A 25673-nucleotide genomic window follows, 5' to 3' on the forward strand; every position below is an offset into this window, starting at 1 on the left:
GTTTCTAGAGTTGCATCCGACTGCAGTGAAGTGTGAGAAATTGGTTGGGCAGGTTTTTAGCTTTATACAAAGGCTTTTATGTAGTGGAAGGTGTCACAGCACTCCTCCGGTGTCCACCTTTCTTCTTGTCCTTCGTATGCCTGCGCTGTTTTAGCATCATGAAGTCATAAAAACAAGCCCCAAATCAACGTCGGTCAACTACATACCGTTTGGTGAAGCAAATGGCACAGTAATTGCCTCACATATCTCCTTGGACACCTGAACTGCGCCTTAAGGGAAGAGAGGAAGGTGGTAGGAAAGATGAGAGAGAGAAAGAGGTGCCGTAGGGGAGGTCTCCGGAATACTTTTGACCACCTGGGGATCTTTCATGTGCACTGACATCACACATTTGACCAACGGGCGCCTTTGTGTTTCACCTCCACCAAAACGCGGCCGCCGCGGCCGGGTTCGAAACCCGGGAACTCCGGCTCCGTAGCCGAGTTACCGCGGCGAGTTACCTTTTGGTAATTAAGCGTTTTTGAAGAAATGCATAGGTCGCTGGCCATGGCAACAGAAGAAAAAAAACAAAAGTCGTGTTTCGGGAGTGCTACTTTGCTATTGAATTTTTTTAACATTTTTCTCGATATCTTGTGCGCAAGTACTGCGGCTGTCATCCTAGTTTACACAATCGCTGCGGTTCCCTTGTTCTCGATCTTGTCCACAAAGTTCTCAGGGTAACGTGAACAAAGGAGCCGCAGCATTCATAGAACTGTAATTTATCTCATTGTTCTGGTCAATAAGCTATCAACATCTTCAAGGCCCAGGTCAGAGTAATAATAACAGTAAAAGACTCGGAGGCAAAAGAGTATAGCGGATGCTTTAGTAGTGCTTTTTTTCCGCAATGTTCGCGCGTTCGCGCTCGAACCGCGACCAGCACGCTGACGGAACAGTCAATTCACAAAGTCTCTGTCTCTTCGTACCCGCTGAATGGTGCAGAAGGTCCATGCAGAGCACAAAACACTGGCACGATGTTTCTGTCTCTTGTCACGGAGGGTTAGTTGCAGTCACTGTCTTTAAAATGCATATCTGAAAGCAGTTGGCTCATAACCAGGAGGCCAGATAGTGAAAACACTTGACAGCTCGAACTGAACCGGTTGCGCTGTTTCAGGAGCACGTAGGAGCCTTCCATTTTTATTTTGGCCTTACCAACAATCGTGATTTTGGCAATGCGCTTTTCTGCCCTTATTGGTCGTCCTTTACTTGTAGCTTCCATTGTTAGCATGTCAGTGGTGTTGGCAGCCAAGTCGCCCGGAGATCAGGTGCATGGGTTTCAACAAAAACATCGACTATAGTAAAAATATAACCAAGGAGCTTCGAACATCCTGTGAAAAGAATGTAAATTAAACGTGGCACATTGTTTAACGACATGTGTCCCTTCATTGGTTCGATCTCAGAAATACAGGAACCACCGGCACAATAAAAAAATAAAATGGTACATTAATTGTACATTCTATTACCGACCTATCCAACTTTTCCGGAAGTACAGCAAGTACAAAGCACATGCCAAGGAGGCTCAATATTTTTTGTTAATCTACACCTGAGTAGTTTACCGGCTGCGTAGACATTACAAAGACGAGCTACTGATCGCAAGCATCGCTGGGCTCTAATGACACGCTATCTGAATATGTCTCAAGACGACAACCATGCATCTGACCTCGCTTTTGCTACGCTTGCCACCTTCATACGATCACGCATTGTCTGTTGTTAGAAGTTGTTAGAAGCCAGCCGCTGAACAGGCTCAAGAACAGTGTCCTTCCCAGTCTTGTGAGGAACACGAACTGAAACCAGCACACACGAAAGGGCACAGTCACAATCTGCAGAGTCCCCGTGCGTGGTCACGGCTTGCCGTCACTGGCCCCGCCTCCGGAGTCTGTCGGGCTCCCGCCGTTGAGCGTGGGCGCGAAGGGCGAGAAGAGGCCTGAGCTGGCGCCCTGGAACTTGCTTCCGGTGTCGCCGGCGTGCACCGAGGCCGCCTGGGTCGGCACGGGGCAGCAGGCCGCCAGGGGTCCCGCGGCGGCGGCCGGAATGGCCACACCGCCGGCCTGGTTCATGTACGCGATGATGCGACGAAGTTCCTCCAGGGCGTTGGCCTGCAGCACAAGCAAAGGGCATTGGTAATGAGGAAAGAAAAGGTGCAGTAACTGTCTCGCTTCTCGGTGGACCCCTCACCGCACCGTGCGGGAGTGAAAGAAGAAAAATAGAAAGAGTGGAGAAGTGGAGGCCTTCATATCGTTATCGATTTTTTTTTTTTTTCCAACGTGCATCGATATAGCAAAGCCCGTGGCTGTCTTACGTATTTCGCCTCCTTTGAAACGCGGTCGCCACGGCTTAGATTTTAATAAAGAAGTGCATTTAACGGCTATATTTTCCCTTCTCCTTGTCCGCAAACTTCTAACTCCGTGTCCGACCACAACCAAAAAAAAAAAGTCGAGAAAATAAAACACGCTGAGTGAGATTTAAGCCATGGCCTCAAAGGCGCACATCAGCGCCTTTATCCGCTCGGCTTGCCCCTCTTTCTACTGCGTTAGCACTGTGGTCTTCTTTTCTTTGTGTCTTTGTGGGCGTTAGTGCGCGTTAGTGCGCGTGTGCGTGCGTGTGCGTGCGTGTGCGTGCGTGTTTGAGCCTCCTCTTGTCACTCGCCCCCCCCCCCCCCCCCCCCCGAAGCCCACAGTGGAACGGAGCGATAAAACGGCGCCAAAATCAGATTCACAGAAGCTATGGGAAGGCGATCAATGTACACGTTAAATGTAGAACCACTACCGCCGACGCAGTCGCAAGATAATCTCTTCGTTTTTTTTCATAACCACAGCATTTAATAAAGTGAAATAACGTTCTATGTACATGAAATATTTTCAAGGTCTCAGAAATCAGCATCGAAGTCATCTCATACAAATCGCGCCCGAAGAACAAATGACTATAAGGCAGGCACGGCTCACCCTGGTACCAAGAGGAGTGGCACTACTGTGGCACGCCTGGTCATACACTTCCCTGAGATAAACAATCATTTGGCTGAAATGTGGGAATACATCTACTTAGGCTGCATTGTGTCGTGCGCGTGTGTTTGTACTGTGCTTAACTAGTTCATCACGAGCGTGCGACCTGTACATATGTTAATATGTAATGAGATGCATTGTCCCGTGTAGCTCTCCGCCCTATCCTTTCTAACTGTCCCCTCACCTATTTCATTTCATTTCTACACACTGCCTGCTATCCTTTTATTTCCGCTGCCCCAGCTCAGGCGCTTCAAGCTGCGATAGCAGATGCCGCGGCTAGCAAAAATGTTTCCTTCCATTTATTATGTTTAATTAGACCACTCAATACTACATCTACTTAGGGCAGGTAGTGACCGCTGACCCGAATCACGAGAGCGAAATGACCAGAAGAATAAGAGGAGGTGGAGAGCATTTGGCCGGGTCTCTCAGATCATGAATGGCAGTTTATCAATATCCCTCAAGAGAACAGTATAATGTATAACTGCTGCGTCTTACCGGCACTCCCCTATGAGGTAGAAATATGGATTATAACGACAACGATTCAACTTAAATTGAGGACAACACAGCGAGCAATGGAAATGAAAACGATAGGTGAAACGTTAAGAGACAAGAAGAGGGCAGAGTGGTAGAGGGAACAAGCACGGGTCAATGGCATCCTAGTTGAAATCAAGCGGAGCAAATGGGCTTGGGCAGGGCATGTAATGCGAAGGCACGATAACCGCTGGTCCGTAAGGGTAACGGAGTGGATTCCAAGATAAAGCAAACGTAGCAGGGGGCGCGCCAGAAAGTTACATGGGCGGATGAGACTAAGAAGTTTGCGGGGATACGGCCGCCGCATCTGGCAGAGGTTATTCTTAATTGGAGAGACATGGGAGAGACCTTTGCCCTGCAATGGGCATAGTCCATTGGATTGTGATGATGATAAGATTTTGCAGAAACGAGAGATTGACAATGCGGGTCCATCATGCGAGTTTTTCATCGGGTGTGTAATCCAGTTGAAAGGACATCTCTGTCCGCTCATCAACATATTGTTCATCGGTAAGCTTGCGTAGAGTTGTAGGAGTAAAATAATTCCCTTCTTCACTTTTCGTTGTAAGATATCCCAAAATACAAAGCAGTATTGCGTCTTTACAGCTTCTGCAGCTGCACTCAATTGTTTCAGGAACGTCAAACAGGTGGCAGTTTACCAATCATGCAAAAATACCTATCTTCATAAGTGATGTCTTACACCACCAAATTAAGGGTGAGTAGCTCATAGAAAAAAATATCTCTGCATGACGAGAAAAGCATTTCGCGCCCTTTAGAAACACGTCCTGTTCCGGCGGGCCTAAGTATAACGAACGGTACATAGGCGGAGATATGGAAATAGAAATCAAATTTTTTTACAACTATTCGCGCGAGACCCTGAACAAGAAATCAGAACAAAAACGAAGCAGTAAGAACCGAACAGAGAAATACACCTCGCGCATTACCCCTCAAAAAGGTAAATAATAGGACCTAAAAACCAACTATAGAACCTAAAAAAATTGCACAACAGTTCCGTGTATCCCGTAACAAAGCACAAATTGATAAGAACGCTTCGCACTCTCGGCGCAAGAAAGAACTTGGAACATCTGCATATTGGCGCTTCCCCGCTGTAAAAGTTAGCGGCACCACATTAGGTTTGAACGCTGCCTTGGGACAAGGTATCGGCATGAAATCAACACTCTGGTTTCTCGAATCGCCTTCATACAGTGAAAATAATTTTTTTGTCATCGACTTGTTCAGTAATTCCCCATGATAACCTGCAGACAAAAACGTTGCTAAGCATCATGATAACCTGAACTACGTCCAGTGTCATCCACTGCCGTCCAATGACCCTGGTCAGGGCGGACCGATAGTAGCAGGGCTTAGAAACTGTTCTGAAGCTATCTTCAGATTGAGAGCATTCCATAATTTGGTCCCAGGACAAAGGCAACTTCGCTGTCCCTCTAATTAACCTTCTCTTGTGCCAGCTGCGGCCACCTTATCCCTGCAAACTTTCTAATCTCATCCGCTCACCTAACTAGGCCCCAGGGCCCCTAGGCCCCAGCTAAGTCTGCTGTGTCTCGCAATAATAACCCTATAATGCCACGGTTATCTCGGCATCCGCATTGCGTGCTCTAACTACGGCATTTTTCCTGCTTGATATCATCTAGGATGTCATCTATAGCTCGCGTTTCTTCCCTCATCCACTCTGCTCTCATCGCGCCGGGTAACCTTACAGTAATCAGTTTTTTTCTACAGCTCGCTCTGTTGCCCTTGGTGTTTGTGTTTTGTAAGTTAGTACCGGTAAAGTGCGCCTGTTATACGTGTTTCTTTATGACGATATTCGTTAACTCCTGAAAGTGCCTACCATGCATTCCATCCATTCTTAGTCGCCTAGTTGTTTCACTCTTGTGTTCCGGATCTGCAGTCCCCACCCGTCCTAAGTAGATGTGTTCCCTTTCCACATTTAATGCTTCGCTGCCTGTGCCTGAAAGAGCAGCGTACCATTGGCATTCTTTTCTCGAGTGAAAGCAAGATTTTGAGCGCTTTACCACAGTCTTAAAGGCGCTGCATGCAGACTCAATGGGCATAAAGGGGCTAGACTGTTTACATGAGGCATATCTAGGTTAGGCCTGATTTATATTTGTTAAGCTTAGATACATCCACTGCCATGAGGCATGGTTCAACTATATTTGACTGAAATTGTTCAACAAATAGTGCGTTGGTTACGTTGAGCAATCATTTTGTTGTAGTGATCTTGACCACGGTCAACAGCCTGTCATTAGTGTCGATTAGTTTTCGTGAATTTACGGGACGCAGAGAGAAATGAGGAAAGCAGAGGATGGGCACTCTGCTTACCTGATTTCCCGGGTAGACAAAGGAGGCAGACTATATTGTACACAATTGAGGCCAACCCCAAGTAAGTTTCTGCTCACATACCCTGCAAATGAATAGCCGAAAACAGAATTAAGGATTTATGAGAGGTTTCCTGGGGGCTTTTGAGTTCATTTCCAGGAAAGGTGATATTGCGCCAGTAGGACATCCCCAACAGGCAAAAAAAAAAAACACCATGGCGGCGCCCGCACTGGTGTCACCGTTTCTTTACTCCTGTCCTCTTCTAAATCGCGCCATTTTAACTTTACTGGTATTAAACGAGCTCTGAAACACCTTCCGAGGAGAGCACGTCAACGCGCTCAATCACTGCATTGTGCTTTCATCAAAAACCTTAGCCAAATAATACATTTCTCCATGCAGCAGAGGAACGCCAATCACCCGCGGAAGGTGGCGAGCCCTTCCCAGCGACTTTTCATGCTCGCACCCTCCTCCGTCGCTCGCACCTGCGTGTACAAGTTGGGAAGCGGCTATTAGTTAGATTCTTTCAGACGTCAGACAGCTACCATGGCCGAGGCCAATAAGCCGCGTAGCTCCGACGAACCGAAACACAAAAACATTTGCAGCGAGCCATGCACGCTTTTCCTGGCAACACGACTCAACTGGCACAGAAACTTCGGGACCAGTATCTGTGTACAGCCCAAGACCTCCGTGGATCAGCGTACTCTTATGCAAGCAGAGAGAACACGGAGCTGGATCAGCCTTTCCAGCTTCATGATCTGCGGGCGGCTCTTGCCAAAATGAAACGGGGCACTGCGCCAGGACGGGATAAGGTCACCGTCAAGCTTTTGTCGAACCTGCCCGACTTGGCATACCAGTCCCTCCTGGAATACGTCAATGCGATTTGGCGCGGGCACACCCCCCTGCCAACCAAATGGAAAACGGCTTTGGTCACTTATATTCCTAAAGCTGGCAAACCAATTGACACAGATAACCTCCGCCCCATCTCTCTCACCTCATGTGTGGGCAAACTAATGGAGACGATGGTGCGGGATCGGTTATCTACATATCTTGAACACAAACATGTCTTTGCGAGCACCATGTTCGGATTCCGCCCACACAGATCCGCACAGGATGTCCTCCTGCAACTCAATCGGGAAGCCCTTGACCCCCTCGAATGCCCCCATAATGACCGGGTAGTACTCGCCTTGGATCTTAAAGGGGCATTTGGCAATGTAACACATGAGATCATACTCACTAACCTAAGTCACACCGACTGTGGCCTCAACACATTCCGATACATAAGCCAATTTTTAATGGATCGTCAATCCTACATTCGAATTCAAGATAGAGACCGTGGTTCTTACCTACTCGGCACGCGGGGAACCCCTCAAGGCGCGGTACTTTACCCGCTGCTCTTCAATCTGGCCATGATGCACCTGCCGGCCCAGCTGAGTGGTGTCGCCGGCGTGCAGCACGCCCTGTACGCCGATGACATCACTCTGTGGGCCACGCAGGGCAGCACAGGCGATATTGAAACCAGCCTGCAAACAGCGGCGACGATAGTAGACCGCTACGCCCGCCGCTGCGGTCTTCAATGTTCCCCTCAAAAATCGGAATTTGTGCACCTCCGCCCCTCACAGAAGTGCACAACTAAAATATCTCTTTCTCTTGAGTGTGGTCCCATACGCGAAAGTGATGAGATACGGGTACTCGGACTCTACATCCACAAACACAGGCGGCCAGACACTACATTAGCCAAACTCCATAAGGTGGGGGACCAGGTGGGCCGCATGGTCCGCCGGATTTCCAACAAACGCGGAGGGTTACGAAGTAAAGATGCCTTGCGGCTGGCAAACGGCTTCGTAACTAGTCAAATTCTCTATTCGACTCCTTATCTCCACCTACGGAAACAAGAGGAGGATGCCCTTGAGGTCATCTTTCGCAAAATTGTTAAACGTGTCCTTGACCTCGCCATCACTACTTCGAACAGCCGGCTTATGGCCCTTGGGGTGGTGAATACTTTCCGGGAGCTCCGGGAGGCGCACCTTACAAACCAGTACACGCGTTTGTCGCTAACGGAGTCGGGTCGCCGCCTTCTTGCTCGACTCCATATACAACACACCCCTCCAATGGAAGACACACCTCTACCATCGCGTACTGTAAGCTCTGTGACACGTCCGCCTGTGCGTCCGCCGGATGTGTCTACAGCAGATGATCAAATCAGGGCGATGCTGAAACAGCTGATAGGCACCTTACGGCTGATAATTGCTGGAGTGGACACGCCAATTGCTAAGGCTGCTGTCCAAATTTTAGACGCTATTGAACCGGTGCTTGCCACCCTTTAATAGCAGTCAAAAATTATGGCTCTACCGTCGTCAGCACCATCACTACAGGAGAGAATCTCTCGATCGGCAGTATTACAATGGAATGTTCGAGGTCTGCGAGGCCTCCTAGCAGATTTCAGGCAGAGGATTTTCAAGTACCGATTTCCAGTGCTTGTAATATGTGAGCCTAATATCACATCTCCTTTTCGACTGTCTGGTTATGAAAGTTTCCTCTCTGAAGCGGCTGGGCATTTGAGCAAGGTACTACTATGCGTCTGTCGTGACCTCACTTATATTCGGCATCAAATTCCTGGGGGCAGTAGCAACGAGTATGTTGCAATCACTGTGACTCTGAATGGGCGCACAATCTCTATTATAGGTGGCTACATACCACCAAGGGGTCGATTTGATGCCCTACGACTACAATCGCTACTCGACAGCGTTTCGGAGCCCCATATAATAGTAGGCGATTTCAATGCGCATCACCACGGCTGGGGAAGCGCCATTACGAACGTTCGAGAACGGGATATCGCCACGTTCATGGACAATGCAGGTCTTGTTTTGCTCAATGATGACGCGCCGACATTTCTACGAGGGACTACCTACAGCAGCTGCCTGGACCTTGCATTTGTATCTAGGCGCCTCTCATCGTTCGCAACGTGGTGTGCTGATATTGAAACTTATGGAAGTGACCACATACCAACGTATGTGCAGCTACGGTGGTTTCACCGTCTTCCAAATGCCAAAATACGTTGCACCGACTGGAATGCTTTCCGCATTGCTCTAGAAGAAACCTGTGGTAACCTAGCTGATCCAACAGATGTGGAACAGCGTATTATTTCGGCCATGCAAGATACAACGCGCAACATCTCAGCGCCCAATTCCACAGCTCCAGTGGATGTGATCTACGCGCAGCTTCGGGCGATTCGTCGGCGCGCAGAAAGAAAATACCGGAGGACTAAGGATGTCTCGGATCTCCGGGCTTCTCGACGTGCCCAGAAGCAAATACAGCGCTATTTGGAGAACCTAGGCAAACAACGGTGGCGGTCATTTTGCAGCAGATTGGATCCCCGCAAACCACTCTCCAAAATCTGGCACGTCGTTCGAGCACTGCCGACATTTCCCCAGCAGAAACACCCTTTCCGTCCATTGGCACTTTATGATTTATGAAAGACGGCAAAAACTAGAGGTGGCAGAGGATTTCTGTTCGAGAATTGCCGGAAGCGCTTCTTCACCTCGGCAGCATCGATGTGCTCCCCCCACGATGGACGATCGACTGGACATCCCCTTCACAATTCAAGAACTGAAAGCGGCTCTTTCTGCTTGTACACATCCTTCGTCCCCAGGACCTGACGGAATAACATACAATGCGCTTCGTCATCTAGGCCCACAGGTAATGGAAGCCCTCTTAACATTGTTCAACCACTCTTGGGCCTCTGCCACTGTTCCACAGCAGTGGAAAAGAAGCCGCATTGTGGCCTTGCTCAAACCAGGGAAATCGCCACTCGACTTAGCATCCTACAGACCAGTAGCTCTGGCAAGTTGTATTGGCAAGACGATGGAGCGTATGGTGCTAACCCGTCTAGAATGGTTCCTTGAAAAACGTGAACTGTACCCTTCCACAATGACGGGTTTCCGCAAAGGCCGGTCTGCCATCGACAGTGTAATTGATCTCGTGTCAACGGTAGAACATGAAAAACGCCGTCACAGGTTGACTGCTGCTCTTTTCCTCGACATCAAGGGCGCATTCGATAATGTTCAGCATGATGCAGTACTAAATGCACTCGATGAATGTGGCATAGGCGGACGTCTACACAATTGGATTGCAAGCTATTTGACAAACCGGACAGTCTACATGGAGACTCTTGAAGGAGACACAGCAGATCATCATGTTGCTTGTGGTGTTCCTCAGGGAGGAGTGCTTAGTCCAACTTTGTTCAATCTCGTGCTCATTGGCCTTTTCAAACAACTGCCGAAGACTGTTTCGATATCCGCCTACGCAGACGATATTTGCATACGGACATCAAGTGTCACGCGTCCCCAAGTGCAAGCAAGATTGCAGCGTTCGGTTTCCATTACGTCTGCGTACTTGCGCCGTCAGGGGCTTGAACTTTCGCCAACTAAAAGCGTAGCATTGGCTTTCACACGCAAGTTAATGGCGTGGTATCCGGTCACAATCGACGGGCAAATTGTTCCATACGTAACACATCACAAATTCTTAGGTGTTACGATAGACCGTGACCTGTCCTGGACGAAGCACATTTCTGTGCTCAAGAAAAAGCTCGACAGCTTTGCAAGCTTTGTGCGGTGTACGGTAGGAAAATGTTGGGGTCCCTCTGAGCGATCTTTACTACATGTGTACCAGGCGCTGGTAGTCGGTCTTCTCAGATACAGTGCACCCGTTCTCTCGGGAGTCAGACTATCAGGCCTGCATGTGCTTGAAAGCGCGCAGGCTCGTGCTTTAAGAGTATGCTTGGGTTTGCCATGTAAAACTTCTACATGGGGCACATTTTATGAGGCCCGAGCCTGCCCAGCACGAATTTATTTTCAACAGGAGCCACTTCGTGTGCATTTGCGGCATCTGACCAGGCATCGTCATCACCCCCTGACCAACATTAGTGCGGCGCGTCCAGATGCAGCCTTTTCCAGAGCCCTTAGGATGCAGCGCAATGCGGTGCCTTCGAACTACGCGCCACACCAGATTGCGGAGGTGCCACTTTGGGCAGTACCAAAACCATCTATACGGACAACAATCCCAGGGATAACAAAGAAGACGCACATTCCAACAGTCGGACTGAAACAGCTGGCGCTGTCATACATTACATCTATGTATACTAACACCCAGCATGTTTTCGTGGACGGATCCGTGACGACCACTTCTTCAGCTGCAGCGGTGATAGTGCCAGGAAATGCCTCATGTCACCGTTTCAGGCTCATGCACAAAACGTCCTCTACGGCAACCGAATTGGCAGCCATACGAGAAGCCGTCCTTTATATTGGTCACCAGCCAGCGCAGCAATGGACTATATTCTGCGACTCGAGATCGGCATTGCAGGTCGTACAAACTTATCTAAAACCAAGGGCATGCGAGCAGCTGGTTCAACAAATTGTGGTTTTGTTAGCCGAAGCTTTCCACCGCGGCCATATCATAAAGTTTCAATGGATACCGAGCCATTGCGGCATAGCGGGAAACGAGCGTTCTGACGCCGAGGCTCGGATGGCACATAGTGATGGTGCTTTCATTGAGATAGCCTTTTCTAGATCAGACATTGGAGCCTTGTTGGCGCATTTAATGCAAGCGGCAATGCAGTCGCACTGGCATGATTCGAGTCATCAACAGGACCGCGTCTGTAAGCTTGACGCTGGCTCACGATTACATTTGCCATCTATGGTGGTGCGACGTCATGGGACTTTACTCCAGCGGCTACGGCTTGGTGTTGCCTACACCAAACACAATCTTCACAAGATCGGCTTCGAAAGTAACCCAAATTGCGCACAGTGCCACACTCCAGAGACTATTGGACACTTTCTTTGCGAGTGCCCGAACTATACTGCTGAAAGAACAACATTGGAGGCGACCGTGAAACGACTGGACCCTCGCCCTCTCTCTGAGGAAACTCTTCTGGGCGCCAGGACGAGACATTCTGATTGGTGCCGTGTGACAAAGGCCCTGCTCAACTTTTTGTGTGAAACAGGCCTGGATACTCGTCTGTGACCGCCTGTGCACAACCTACATGGTTAATGACATGTGTCGGTGTTTGTATTGCTGACACCAGTTTTATGAGTTTTATGTGCGTCTACTCACCGCGATGCGAGTGCCAGCCAGTGTGGTGTGTGTGGTGTGTGTGTGTGTAGACATCACCCGAGAAACTCATTGTATTATGCCATCATCAGCCTTCATTCGCACTTTCCTTTTCCTCCTCTTCCCTTTCCCCTGTGTGGAGTAGCAGGCCAGGGCCATGTTACCACCGGCCGACCTCTCCACCTTTCCCTCATTAAAATTCCTTTCTCTCAATGGAAGACAGGTTTCGCATCCCGGAACTGTGGAGACGTGCCCTCCACGTGCGGCCTCTTCCAGCAAACATGTCACATGAAGACCATAATGGTCGGCGCATGGCACGAGCGGAAGCGCTAGCCCGATATTATGGCAACAAAACAGGTGTATACTACGTGGACGCCTCCGGCCCTCACCACGGGGGATGGTACACGGCCGCGGTAGTACACAACAGCAACACAGTTAACGGCCTCACTTTCAGAGCCCGCAGTGCAACACAAGCAGAAGAGGTCGCGATTGCTCTCGCGGTCTCACATTCCAATTCAAAATACATAATCACCGACTCGAGAGGGGCCTGTCGGAACGTCGAACAAGGCAGCACTCCCTTCCTAGCCTATCGAATATACCAAAATTGCATACGGGATACGGACCCCGCACACCGTTACCTCATATGGGCCGCTGCTCATCAGGGGTTGGCAGGAAACGAGGCAGCAGACGCAGCCGCCCGCGCGCTCTCTCACCGGGCTGTTTTCTCCTCCCCACCTGATCAGGAACCCGATTTTAATCCGGTTTATACGTTCAAAAATATCGCAACCTACTATCAAGATAGCCATCGCCTTTACCCTAGCCCATGTAAAGGCCTCAAGAAGGCGGATGAGCGGCTTCTTCTCCGCCTCTTCACCAATACATTGCTGTGCCCGGCAGCCCTAAAACTTTTTGACTCCTCCTTTAGCGGCAACTGCCCGCACTGTAGTGCGGTGTCTTCGGACACCTATCACATGGTGTGGGCCTGCCCCTCCAACCCGGCCATTCCCCCTATCCCTAACCCAACCCGGGTGGACTGGGAGGCGACCCTGCTCGGCTGTCACGACTTACAGGCCCATCAAGCCTTAGTCGGGCGCGCCCGGCCGGCGGCTACCGCCACTGGGGTCCCAAACTAGGGACCTCCACCTAGTGTTTGTAAGGATCGGTCCCTTACGGGCTGATCCAAACACCTCCTGTACGTTCTGAATAAATGTTTTCACCACCACCACCCCCACCGGTGGGTCAGGAAATTCCATTCCCAGAGGTGGGGGCCGGCGGTGAGCAACCAGAAGGGTGTGCCGGTTGGCTACCCTGCACTGGGATGAGGGGATTAAAAAGAGTAAGAGAGATGGGGCGAGGAGTACCATCAAAATTTGTCCCTCAAGCGATTAGCTCCAAAACAGCAAAAGAGTGCGTATTCCTTTGGTACCACAGTCCATTCAACTGTAGACCTTCGGGCTGCACTTGCGTTGAGCCTCAAAAACTGGATGCAGCGAGTCCAGTACTTGCAATGCGTTGTGTGCTCCTGGCAAGTGCAAGCTAGAAAGCAGCGCACGCCGGGCATTCATAAAGGATGTGAGCATCGCAATCACGCAAGCAGCACAAGTAACCGGCCAATTATTGTAACTTGATGGTTTCACTGTGGTCCTTTGCAGAGCCGACCTTTCCCAATACATTTCCGATATTGGGCCGAATGTCTGTGCTGCTTGGGCACTTGGAGAGCTTGGCCACGGTCCGGATCGTGGCTTTTGTCTGATGCAGTCGTAGGCCCTGGGCATTTCGAGTGCGGCAACGTCCCTGATCCAGTGAGCGCGCAAGGCTTCTGCTGGGGTGGCAAGTTAATATCAGAGGCAGTAGGTCCGGTGTCGCCAGACGCCGGAGTCCCTTCATTAAGTCTGGTTGTTTGAGGACGAGGAGAAGCTGCAGTGGTGCTTGAGCCCTTCCCTTCAAAGGTGATTGCCTTCTTTGAGGACCTTCGACGGCGCGAACGCTGTCGTCGCACCTTTGCAGCGGCGTCTCTCTGCGTGGAATGGTCTCGCACCATTTGTGTCAGGACCGCCCGTTCAGTCTTTAGACGAGCGCAGTTTTTCGAGGCACAGTAGTGAGGGCCACGGCACTTGGTGCACTTCAAGGCACTAGCGCGGCAAATGTCGCCGTTGTGTCACTCAAAGAATCTCGGGCACACGATGGAGTTGTTGCGGACGCCGCTCACGTAGCCAATCCTCATGTACTTCCTGCACTGTAGCGGCTTCGGTTTCGAAAGGTCGAACTGGGTGTCTAAAGCGGCCAACCTTCACGTATGATGGTATACAGACACCCTTGAAGGTCAGCTTGATGCATTTAGATCTTCCGAGATGCTGAACCTGGATTATCGAAATGTTGTTGGTGGCTGGCTTGATTAAGATGGCCAAATCGGCGTCACAGATGGCGGTGTCGGCGTTGTGAGATGCACCAGCCGTAGTGCGGCTGTCTTGGGGTATTTAGATGGCATACGCTGATATTTCCCAGTTTGATGATGGCGGTCAAACTTTCTAGTGCGCTCCGCTCCTTGACGTGAATAGCAATGAGGTTTTTGTAGATGTGTACTCTTAAGTGTGCGATCCCTCCCAGTATGGGGCTTTCCAGATACATAGAGGTGGCTTGCCTTTTCAGGAGGTTCAGGTTTCAAGGCGAAAGCCTTTAATGTCTCATCGTTGTAAGCAGCAGTTGTCGACAGAAATGTCACGCTTTACAGTTGGTCGAAACGGTCGTGACGTCAGAGTGCGCGAATTTCAAACGGTGCCAATTGTACTTTGGCTAGTCACCATGCAACCATGTGAAGGGATCGTATAGTGATGCTCCAAGTAAGTGGGACTTAGCTTAGTTAATTGCGTAATTACCCAATAAGCCTAATTAACTTTTCTAGTCAGGCCATATAAATAAATAAAACCCAGTAGGAACTTGGTCGAGCTCGGGAATCGAACCCCGGTCTTCGGCGTGCGAGACGAGCATGCTATCCACTCCGCCATGCCAGCTCGATGGTTTGGAATGAACAAAGGCGCGTCTAGTGAATACGGTGTCTTCGCTCACTCCCATCCTCCTCTCTTCCCTTCCGGCGAGGTTTAGGTGTCCACCGAGATATGAGAGACAGATAATTTCCTTTCCTCAAAAACCAATTTACCGACGAGCGAGGTGTAGAACCGAAGGGGCAATGGCTTTCTATGGACTCCCTGGCAGCGTTGCAACATGCTGTCGCGTTCCACTCTTAGAGGCGAAGCTTAACATCTTCACCACACATCAGTGACCACACTTAAGGTCAAAAAAGTGATCCCCTGAATTTTGACGGGTGTTCACCGAGATATGTGAGACAGTTACTGCGTAATTTCCTTTCCTCAAATACAATATTCATTTTCTTCATTGCGGCCCTCTTTGTCTTCTTTCACTCCCACTTCCTCCCTTCCTGTACGGAGCGGTTCAGGTGTCCACCGAGATGACAGAGAATTACTGCACCATTTCCTTTCCTCATAAAGCGTTGCGTTCAAATGGCAAGGCACCGCGCCGAACGGGTGGTGGAGTTCCGTGGACTCCCTGGCAGCGCTACAACACGCTGTCGCGTTCCACTCCTAAAGGCGAAGCTTACGCGTCATTAATTAGCAGTTAATTAGTATTCAGACATTAATCAGTAATTCACCATTAATTGGTGATTTGTCATCCCTTAATAATTCGTAATCAATTATATGTGACACCACCAGTGCCACAGAAGCAGCGAAAGTGGTGCGGCAAACGCTTTCGCCTCTACGCCCTTTAGACAGTCAAAGTGCCCCCTGAATTTTTCAGTTAGTTGCTGTGGCACAAACAAGACGGCAAGTGCCGGGGCATTGCGCGCCGTGAATTGACCGCTGACGGTCTTGATGAGGACGACTCGGCTGGTCTGCGCAGTTTGTGCTTTGCTTTCTTGCTAACGACCAGTACGAACCCGTCGTCGGACGAGGAGTCACCACTTGGCGCCGAGTGCACCGCAGCGCCCTGGCTGCTTGAGTCACTCAGGTCGTAGAGAAGCCTTCTCTGTGTGGCCGCTGCCGCGTCGCCGGGTAGCAAAGACAGGAAGGCTGAACGAAGGCGTGAACAGCGTCAAACCGAGGCTTTCGCCTAGCGCACTTTAAGCTGCCATAGTGCCGCCATAGTTTATAGCTAATACTCATGTGGGCTTATTTACTGTTTGTACGCTCTGCGAAATCCCAGGTGGACATAAAATTAAATTTCCTGTAAATAAGCAGCGTACGGTGCGGCAAGCTGAAATTTCGTTTAGCAGCAGTTAAGTGGACTCAACATGCATTGGGTTTATGTTGGCTTCCTCTTGATTGAGTACACAGCAAGACGTCAACTGAAGCTCTAAAATACTTTTTGTATATATAAGTGTGGCAACACGAAGTCGAAAGTGATCACGCCTGTCAACTGGCACTGTTAGACCAAAATCACTACCTCGTACAGATAAAAGAGAGCTTAATGAAAAAAATTAAGGGCGCACTTTGTTGACCTAAAGTGCGGTGAGGCGAAAGCCTTAAGCGCAGTGTTGCTGCTTGTGTCACTGATGTGAGGTTAAGATGTCAAGCTTGGCTTGTAAGAGTGGAACGGGACAGTGTCTTGTAACGCTGCCAGGGAGTCCACAGAACGCCATCGCCTTTTCGACTCTAAGCCTGGCTCGACGGTTAAGTGGTTTTTGAGCAAAGGAAAAGTATCTATCTCGCATATCTCGGTGGACATCTGAACCTCCCCGTAAGGGAAGGAAGGAAGATGGATGTGAACGAAGATGGCGTATTACCTAGACGCGGCTTTGTTCAGTTCAAACCATCGAGCTGGCATGGCGGAGTGGTTAGGGTCTCGCACTCCGGAGATGCTGGTTCGATTCCCCAACTCGACCAATTTCCGACTCGGTTTTGTTTATTTATGTGGCCTGACTAGAAATATTAATTAGGTTAATTAGGCTAAATGCTTTATACCATTGTTCTAATGCCAGCCGTCATGCCCTGTCACCCTCCTGTCAAGTGATGGAACTCTCTAGAATCTTCGACACAATGTCTATGAAATGTCTATTAGTGATGGTTAATGATAGTTAAGCATGAACTGCACATTTCATGATACTGGTTAATGCATGGTTAGTGAGAGTTAACGTGACCCTAACTAGTACACTGATTAATTACCGTTAGTTAAGGTACAGGCGCAGTGCACAGTCCCACATGCCACTTCTTAATTACTACTAATTGCTAATTAGTCATTTATTCATTAAGTACAATGATATAATCATGAAATTTATTTATATGATGTTCCGATGTCTTTCGACTGCACCCGATTAAGTATCTATTGGCTATTGATTGGCATATGTCCATATAAAGGATGCATCCGAAACGCGGACACATTTGCTAACACGTCTTGGTCCCGAAAGTATGAGTTATTATAGGCTTTCGCCTTAAAATAGGTGAACAACATGCGTCGCGCCGAAGCGACGACAGAGTCTGAGTCGAACAGGAACGCCGCGCACTCGGCGAAAGAATGACGGGCGCTTAGGGAGTGAACTCAGAGCTAGTGCGGCATAATCACCGGGACTACACAACAACGCATTAAAGGCAGAAATGCAGAGCTCAGAAACGGGGAACGCTGCAAACACGCAAACGCAGCGCAGTGGTAACAGGTCGCAAGCAGTGCTCAGAAAAGGTGAAATGCGGAAAATATAGAGTGAAGTCTCCAATTAAAATTGTAGCCAGGCCTACAGGACATCACTGAACACTCAGAGGCGGAACAGGTATTACTGGTGGATGAACTTTCAGTTTCTCTTAATGCTGACGTTCATCACTTGGTCGCCGTATTGGGCGACGACACGAAACCGATGCGCAAAGGTTTTTTACTGGCAACTATCGCTGTCTATACATTGCAACAAACCACGGCGCAGGGGGGTTGGTATGAAGCCGAGTGGGTCGCAATTGTGTCCCTCATAGTTAGTCCACAGGGATGATGAATGATGATGAAATAACTTTATTTGCACTCGTCAAGGAATCAGAGGGCGAAAAAGACGAGTCTTGCCCGCCGTCATCTTCCTCCCCTTTCAGCAGGCTGGGATCCCTTGGGATTCAGCGGTGTCCAGGGCCAGACGGATGACTTCTTTTTGTTCTTCTTCTTTCTGGCTGGCCATTAAAGCCTCTCAGAACTCTATATTCCTGTCTGGTTCGTTGTGGCTAGGGCATGTCAGGAAGAAAGTGTGGTTCACCTCAGTCCCGGCTAAATTAAGAAACCTCTGCTTACGCCGTTATCGTGTCTCCGCCCGCTGTGAGCACAATTGAACGAATAATTGGCGCTAGAGTAACAAAAAAAATGCCGACGATTACGTTACTTCCTAATGCGACATTTGAGCGCAGATCATCATCTGGTTCAGCTTTTCGATAGACAGGCTAAAAATTCGAGCAAGAAACGTATGCCCAATTACGGACAACTTAGTTTTTCACACATATTCCTTCTTCAGAAAACACTCCACTCAAAGTTCTTGGTTGTCATGAAGGATGTTTTGTGGTCAGAGAAACAGATGGATATATGCACGACTTTCAGCACTAATGCCTGGTTCCCAAAGACGAGGTCTATGCAAATATTTCGCGAGGTTGTCAGCCATGCGAGGCGTTACGAGTGAGAGGAAAGGGATGTTCTCCCACATAAGTGGTATGTTGTGTTGTGACTGAGAGAAGGATGAAAAGGAAATTGCACGGGCCTGCCTACTGGCTCGAGCCAAGCCACCACCGCTGCCACGTGCAGATAGAGGAGAGCTAAAAGATCAGAGGAAAGAGAAAAAGGAAAGCAAAGACGCGCGTCGCAGCAACAACTGCGTCCGCCGGAGCGGACGCTGCTCAAAAAACAGATAAGCGGCCGAAGCCGCGCTCGCCGAAGCGAGGTCTCCGGTATAATTTCGACCACCTGGGAATCTTTAAGGTGCATTGACATCGCACAGCACACGGACGCCTCTTGCGTTTCGCCTCCATCGAACAAGGCCGCGGCGGCCTCGTTTCGATAGAGGCGAAACGCAAGAGACGCCCGTGTGCTGTACGATGTCAGTGCGCGTTAAAGGTCCCCAGCTGGCCCACTACGGCACCTCTTTGTTTCTTTATTCTTTCACTCTCTCCTTCCTCCCTTCCCTTAGCGCACGGTCCGGGTGTCCACCGATATGTGAGAAAATCAGTGCGCCATTTGAGAATCCCAATTTTCAATTTTTTAGAGCTCAGCTCTCTGGTGCCCATTCCTGCGTTTCGCGGCGTTGCCGCCGCGAAACAGATGGATATATGCACGACGTGGTTCAGGGGTCCGCCGAGATATGTGAGACAGATACTGCTCCAGTTCCTTTCCTCAAAAACCAACCTACCAGTTTAAACCAATTTTGGCAAGTAGTACGAAGCTCCCGCGCTTTCTGACGTCAGTCGATGCGCACTCGCTAAGCCTAGCAGCTCAGTGAACACGGAAGCAATCCGAAAATTTCGCGTGCTTTATCGTTAAAATTTTGTGGTTCAGGCAACTTCAGCCAAAGCGAATGCTTCATGTGCCTTTAGTTTGCCGTGAACGTGGCGCACAGCGTAGCGACAACGACGAATCGGGGATGAAGCGAGAGGCCCAGCTTCCACCTCCACAATCAAGTTTCCATTTCTGGTACCAAAAAGGGGTCACAAAGAATTGGCATCCCTCTAACACATTTTTCTTATTTACGGAGTATATTTTACTCACGCGGACGTAAACAAATATGAAAATAATTACATTTGCGAGAGTTACCAATGCGGGTTCCGCCCGAGATGGCACTGCGCGTGGCAAACAATAAAAAAATGTGAAAAGCATTTCTTGTACAGCTCGCGCCAATGCGAGCGCAGAACTTATGCACAAAAACAAAGCAAGGCACGCTGACGGACGCAATCGGCGGCTGTTAGTAATGCTATCTTCCTGTGTGGATAGTCTTGGCTCGAATTGAACATGTCCGCATTATAAAAAATTATTTGCATCATATTTCCCATTTCCTAAGTATTAATTGGTAGCTACAACAGTTTACGTGTCGTTTTGTTTACACAACGAAAAAATACAGCATACATGTTAACCTATTTCTTATGAAAACTTCTCTTTCCCGCCGTCATAGCGCTGCCTTCAAGCAACGCAAAGCGACCATCCGCGACCCTAACATTTCCAATAAGCGCTCCCTGGGCGCTGCCATATTAGAGAGTTTTGAATAGCGTCGTGGCGAGTAGGGCGACCCTATCCACATGCGCTTAGCGTTAGGGGAACGGGTTCACGTTTTCTGTCTATAGAATAGGGTCGTGGATGGTCACTTTGCGTTTCTTGAAGGCAGCGCCATAACGGCGGGAAAGAGAAGCTTTGAGAACAAATAAGTTAATATATATGCTGTATTTTTTCAGTGTAAACAAAACGACATGCAAACTGTTGCAGTTACCAATTTCCACTTAGGAAATGCGAAAAATGACGCAAATATTTTTTTATAATGCGGACATGTTCAATCCGAGCCAAGTCTATCCACACAGGAAGACCAAAATTGCAAACCTGTTTGTGGAGATCAGTAGTTCGAACCTCCCGCGCTTTCTGACGTCAGTCGACGCGTACTCGCTAAGCCTAGCAGCTCTGTAAACATGGAAGCAATCTGAAAATTTGGCGTGTTTTATCGTTCGTTGTTGAGGCAACTTCAGCCAAAGCGAAAGCCTCGTGCGCCTTTAGTTTGCCGTGAGCGTGAGCCACAGAGTAGCGGCAACGACGAATCGGTGATGAAGCGAGAGGGCCCGCTTCGATGGGCGCCGCCATGTTGACCGAACGTAAAGCGCCGATTGAGCGTTAGCGTCGCCCGCTCACCTGAACACCCCAGGGCCGATAGCGTTCTGCGCATGCGCAGTAGCATCCCGCTATTCCCCTATGACCCAAAGCGATATGGTGACCCTATACTAAACCTTTCTATTTTTCGCTGGACTGCAGTGGGCACTTCTCGCTAGCACGGTGGGAGCGGCGGCGGAAGGTTTACGGCAGTCCAGAGAGGAAGCGTTTCGACAGCATTCTCGCCCGATGGAAAGGTACAGGAGACGTTCCCCTACCGCTTAGCACATGCGGATAGGGTCGCCCGATGCGCCCCGACACTATTCTAAAACTCTCTAAAAGGTCCCTTCAGCGGCTCCTCTTGCCCACGCACACATGGACACTATTTCCATATTATGTTAAAGTCCACACAGTATACACGTAAAGGCTCGCTTTAACGAAGCAGTGCGTACCTGCCTGCGTGGCCTATAGGGTAGCGTGTCTAACTCGAGACAAAAGGGTGCGGGTTTAGATTCCCGACTAATTAGCCCGATTTTCTTTTCACCGAAATTCATTTACGCTATATACTTACGTCCTAAAAAGGTTTCAATCTAATGTTTCAACCACATTTTATTCGACAGCTACATGTGTGACGTCACGAGCTTGCTGACCAATCCGGCTTTCCCGCACATAACAGCGACGACGCTACCTGCGACGGGTTCTCCGCTGAGACACACACGAAGAGAACCAAAGCGGAAGCTATAAGGATGTCCGAGTGCGGACAAGATCATGTGAGAGAAAGGCTGCGAACACGCGCTCGAACACAATAGAGAACGCATCACGAAGAAATACACTGCGTGTTACAGAAGGGTAAAACGCTGCGACTTTTAAAGGGGTCTCTGTCTGGTCATCTGGTGAGAATATTGTGGATTATGTAGAGGATAAAAGTTGTCTCGTGTGAGGTGTCTTTTATAGAAATCTGTTTTAATCCCTGTGCTTCGCTGTGTACGAAATTATACGCACTTTATACGCATAAAGTTGATGTTGAACGATGACTTATGCATGAGCAAGTGCCATTTTAGTAAACTTCGAAGACCTGCATATCACAAGGGGCCTACGTGTGTTTGAAAGCTAGTAACTCTATTATATTCATTGATTCATCGATTCATTCATTCATTGTTTACTCATGCCATATCTTGCAAAGAACAAAATAGTAGCTGGACCCATTGCCGTCGGCTAGTTCCGTGTCCATGGTTAACATAAGGTACAAAAGCAAACGCAGCAGGCGAAAAATTGAAAAAAAAAGCAATTAATAAATAACTGATTCATGACAGACATAAACAACGCAGTGAATATACAGCTGAAATTTTCTTTTTTATATCGTAGTAGTTTTAAAAAATTACTTTATTCTAGCTCACCTGAAGTTAAATGTTTGCTTTATAGGAGCTAGCAAAGAATTCAAAATAGCTCTGTTAAATTCCACCAGCTTTTTCCCCCCTTTTCCCGTGCTGACTGCAAAAAGGAGGTTGATTAAAATTCTGGTTTGTTGCAGCTCTTGTATTTTCAGACGGGATTTTAGATGAAGTAATGGGAACTGTATCATTCGTCATCCTGATTTTTTTTAATAATCTGAACAAACTTAAATAATATATTGCATTCAATGGCAGCACATGGAGAGAATTAAATAGGTGTACACTGGATTGAGTGCTCGCAGAAAAGGTAGTGATTAATAATGCGTGTTTTTGTGGTCACATTACTGGTTTCAGATAAGTCATAAAAGTGTTACCCCAAGACTGAATACAGTAAGACAGGCGACTCTGTATAAACGAAGAGTAAGAGTAGAATAGAATATTCGAAACATTCACAAGCCTTGAGTAGGACATTGCATCCGTATGATATCTTCGAACAAAGGTGTTTTATTTGTGTTCTCCAGTGCATGTCTGACTGAAATGTATTGCCTAAATGTTTGTATTGTGCCGCATAATGATAAGTCCAGTTGCTTAGTATTCAAATTTTTTTTTGGAGAGGGGGGGGGGGGGAATGAAAAAGTATATACTTAGTCTTAACAAAATTAACGCTAAGTTGATTGGACGTGAACCATTCAAAAGCATTGTCTAACACTGTGGATATTAGTGCGAAAGCATTATTTCGATGGGCAAACCCCGAGCTAGATCTTCATCCGCGAGTGGGATTTGACCCCGCGGCGGCTCGAACAGTTCAGCTTCGTTAGGACACTGTGCGAGAACGCTGCGCTTTAGCCGCAGCCGAACACGTATCGTGTTAAACTGCAACGCATTCTCGCACTCTACGAAAAAAAAAACGGCCCAGGGGGGAGTAAAGACAACTTTAGTCCTCAAAGTGCCCCGTTAGTCTCTAAATTTGCACGGCACTCTTCTTGCCACAAATGCGCGCCATGCGCCACTCAATGGACTAATTGCCGAGAAAGAGACTAACGGGGGGGGGGGGGGGGGGGGGGGGGGGTCGCAGCATAGGAGCACGCGAAAATCGCGCTAGAAGACCTCGACTGCAATAGTACTCGATTTTTTAAGCGCAGGACGTCGCCTGAGGCCAGTGAGAGCACCGCCGCTGCCCGTGACGAACCGGATAGACTCTTTTGCGTGAGAAAAAGGCTTCGTGCAACCGAAATGGCTAGCAGCTGTGCAACCGCATAAACAAATACAGCGAGCTTCAATACGTGTCGAATGTGGTTGTAAAGGTTAGGGTTGAGCAAGTACACGTAGTTTCATGTCGTTGTCATTTTTTATTAGCATATGGGATGCTGTGTAAGTATTGGCGACATTTAGCGAAACGGTGCGTGGCAAGCAGTCAGTTCCTTGCCACCACTGTCCGCCAGTAACAAAAACGAATTGAACCATGGCATTCTATATTTGTTTTCAACAGGCTCTAATGTGCAGCTGCCAATTGCCAGAAATAAGTCCACGTTCTACGCAAAAAAAAAGAAACGAGAAGAAAAAAACTGTTGTGGTTGTGAAGTACCGGTCGTAATGTACGCACAGTTCAGCACTTCTTTTTTGGCCAAAATGCAATTTAGACCGCTGTGCGTGCGCATTTAAGCTTAACGCAGCTTGTTGCAAAAGCATATGACAGCAAAATCACCATACTGCGCGCTAAACAGCAATACGTTTGACAACAATGCGAGCGGTAAAGAAAGAAAATGTCTCGTACCGTCTACTGTGGTGGCTTAGTCATCTCCGCGCTATGCTGCTAATCCAAAGGTTGTCGGTTCGCATCCTGGTGTTTTAATGTGTTTAGTTTTGTTTCTTTATCGTTGTTATATGTGTCAAGCACTGTTCGAAACTATCCCGCTCTAAATTACACTGTCGCGCGTCGTTTGCATTTTTTCATTAAACGTCTGCTCCCGGGGACTAACTGTTGAACCGCTTTCTGAGGGGACCAATAACTGTAGACCCTTTGCAGTTAGTCGCGAAGAGGACGAATGCCAGTGGAAGATCAGTTAGTCCCCAAAAAGACTAACCTCTCGCCCCCTGTTAGTTCCTTTTTCCTAAGGGTGCGCGCTGTGCATTACACGTCGTCTGCTTCGGCAACTAACACTACAATCAAACTAATATTCGCGGTTCGAGTTATGTGGCCTGCAGCGTCAGAGATATGTGCGCTGCATGCGTTGGCGGGGATAACGTTGTTTCAGAAACACGGCACTATAGCTACAGTATTGCTTTATAGAGCAGTACTCGTTGGCGTTGACAAAATTTCTGCAAAAACCCGGCACTGGAGCATAGGCCGCCGGCGTACATTGGATAAATTCGCATTGGCGATGAAAAAGTTGAAGATGCGCATAATTTGCATCCTGGGTGCGTGGACACCTCAATCACGTTTTCAGGTACGTGACGGTGGTGTACACCTGCAAAAAAACTGTCTAAACGTGCCACCAATTTTGTTTATCTTGTATTTCAACGAAATTACTCCTAATGAATACGTATTAAGGCCGGTGTCGTCAGCATACATTAGTGGTTGACAATTCTTAAGGATCGCAGGAACGCCATTTATGTAGAGTGAAGAGAGTATGCGCCCGAGAGCTGATCACTGTGGCAAGCCAGATGGCACGGTCTGCGACGTTGACATAAGTTTTATAAACTGCATGCTGTTTACGATCGTTGATATAGCTTCTAAGTAAGTTCATGATTTTCTCCGAATTCATAAGCGCTATGCTTCTTCAGTAATATCTAGTGGTTAACTGCCATGAAATTTTGGCAGGACGCCATGGGACAGCTACAAAGGCCGCCTGAAGAGGGACGCGTCTTCGCACCGCATCATTAAGGTGGCGAAATTGGCATAATGGGTACAGTTCGCCGCCCTAATAAAGGGAAGCCGAAAGCACGTGCCTTTCGCTAGCTTTGGCACTGGGCGTGCCTGAACTACGCTCAGTGGCCATAGTAGCAAGTTTGCTGGGTAGGCTTGAGAAACATTTGGAAAGCATCCGATCAAGCGTCGGTTAGATCTCGCCAATCTGTGAGAACGGGGGAATCGCGCTTTGTTTCGCAGAGGTCAGCGTGCATCACAGCTGAGCTGGTAGTCTCGTGCGCTTCGTTTATTCTTTCGAGCCTGTTTGTCTTTGCTTTGCAGACCCTGACCTAACTCCATCAATGAGCAATGCTCTTGAATAAGAATCGCAGCTGGAAGGAGAGATATTTACTGTCGAAGCTTTTAAGGAGTCCAGGTATTAACTTTGTGACCAGCAAGAATAGGTCTGTTCGCAACCGCCAATCAGCTGAATAGGAAACTCATGCCTCGGGAGTAGGACAACACGAAGCGCAACCAAAAAGCGATGAAAAGCGTGGCCATCGCACTTGAGGTGCGAATCGATGGTCATATTGTGTAAAAAGCTATTTACATAAACCGAACTGA

General features: G+C 48.5%; 1 protein-coding gene across 1 annotated transcript in view; it reads right to left on the reverse strand.

The window, feature by feature from the left end:
• Window positions 1–890: 890 nt before the first annotated feature.
• LOC149336641 (uncharacterized) overlaps window positions 891–25673 on the reverse strand; it is a 33388-nt gene continuing 8605 nt past the window's right edge. Inside the window, exon 5 of the mRNA XM_089553030.1 lies at window positions 891–2129. Coding sequence (XP_089409156.1) covers window positions 1875–2129 — 255 coding nt within the window. The 3' untranslated portion in view covers window positions 891–1874. The remainder of the gene's footprint in view (window positions 2130–25673) is intronic.

This window comes from Amblyomma mixtum, chromosome 7 (assembly GCF_055824585.1).
Source record: "Amblyomma mixtum isolate Tamu chromosome 7, ASM5582458v1, whole genome shotgun sequence".
Lineage (NCBI taxonomy): Eukaryota > Metazoa > Arthropoda > Arachnida > Ixodida > Ixodidae > Amblyomma > Amblyomma mixtum.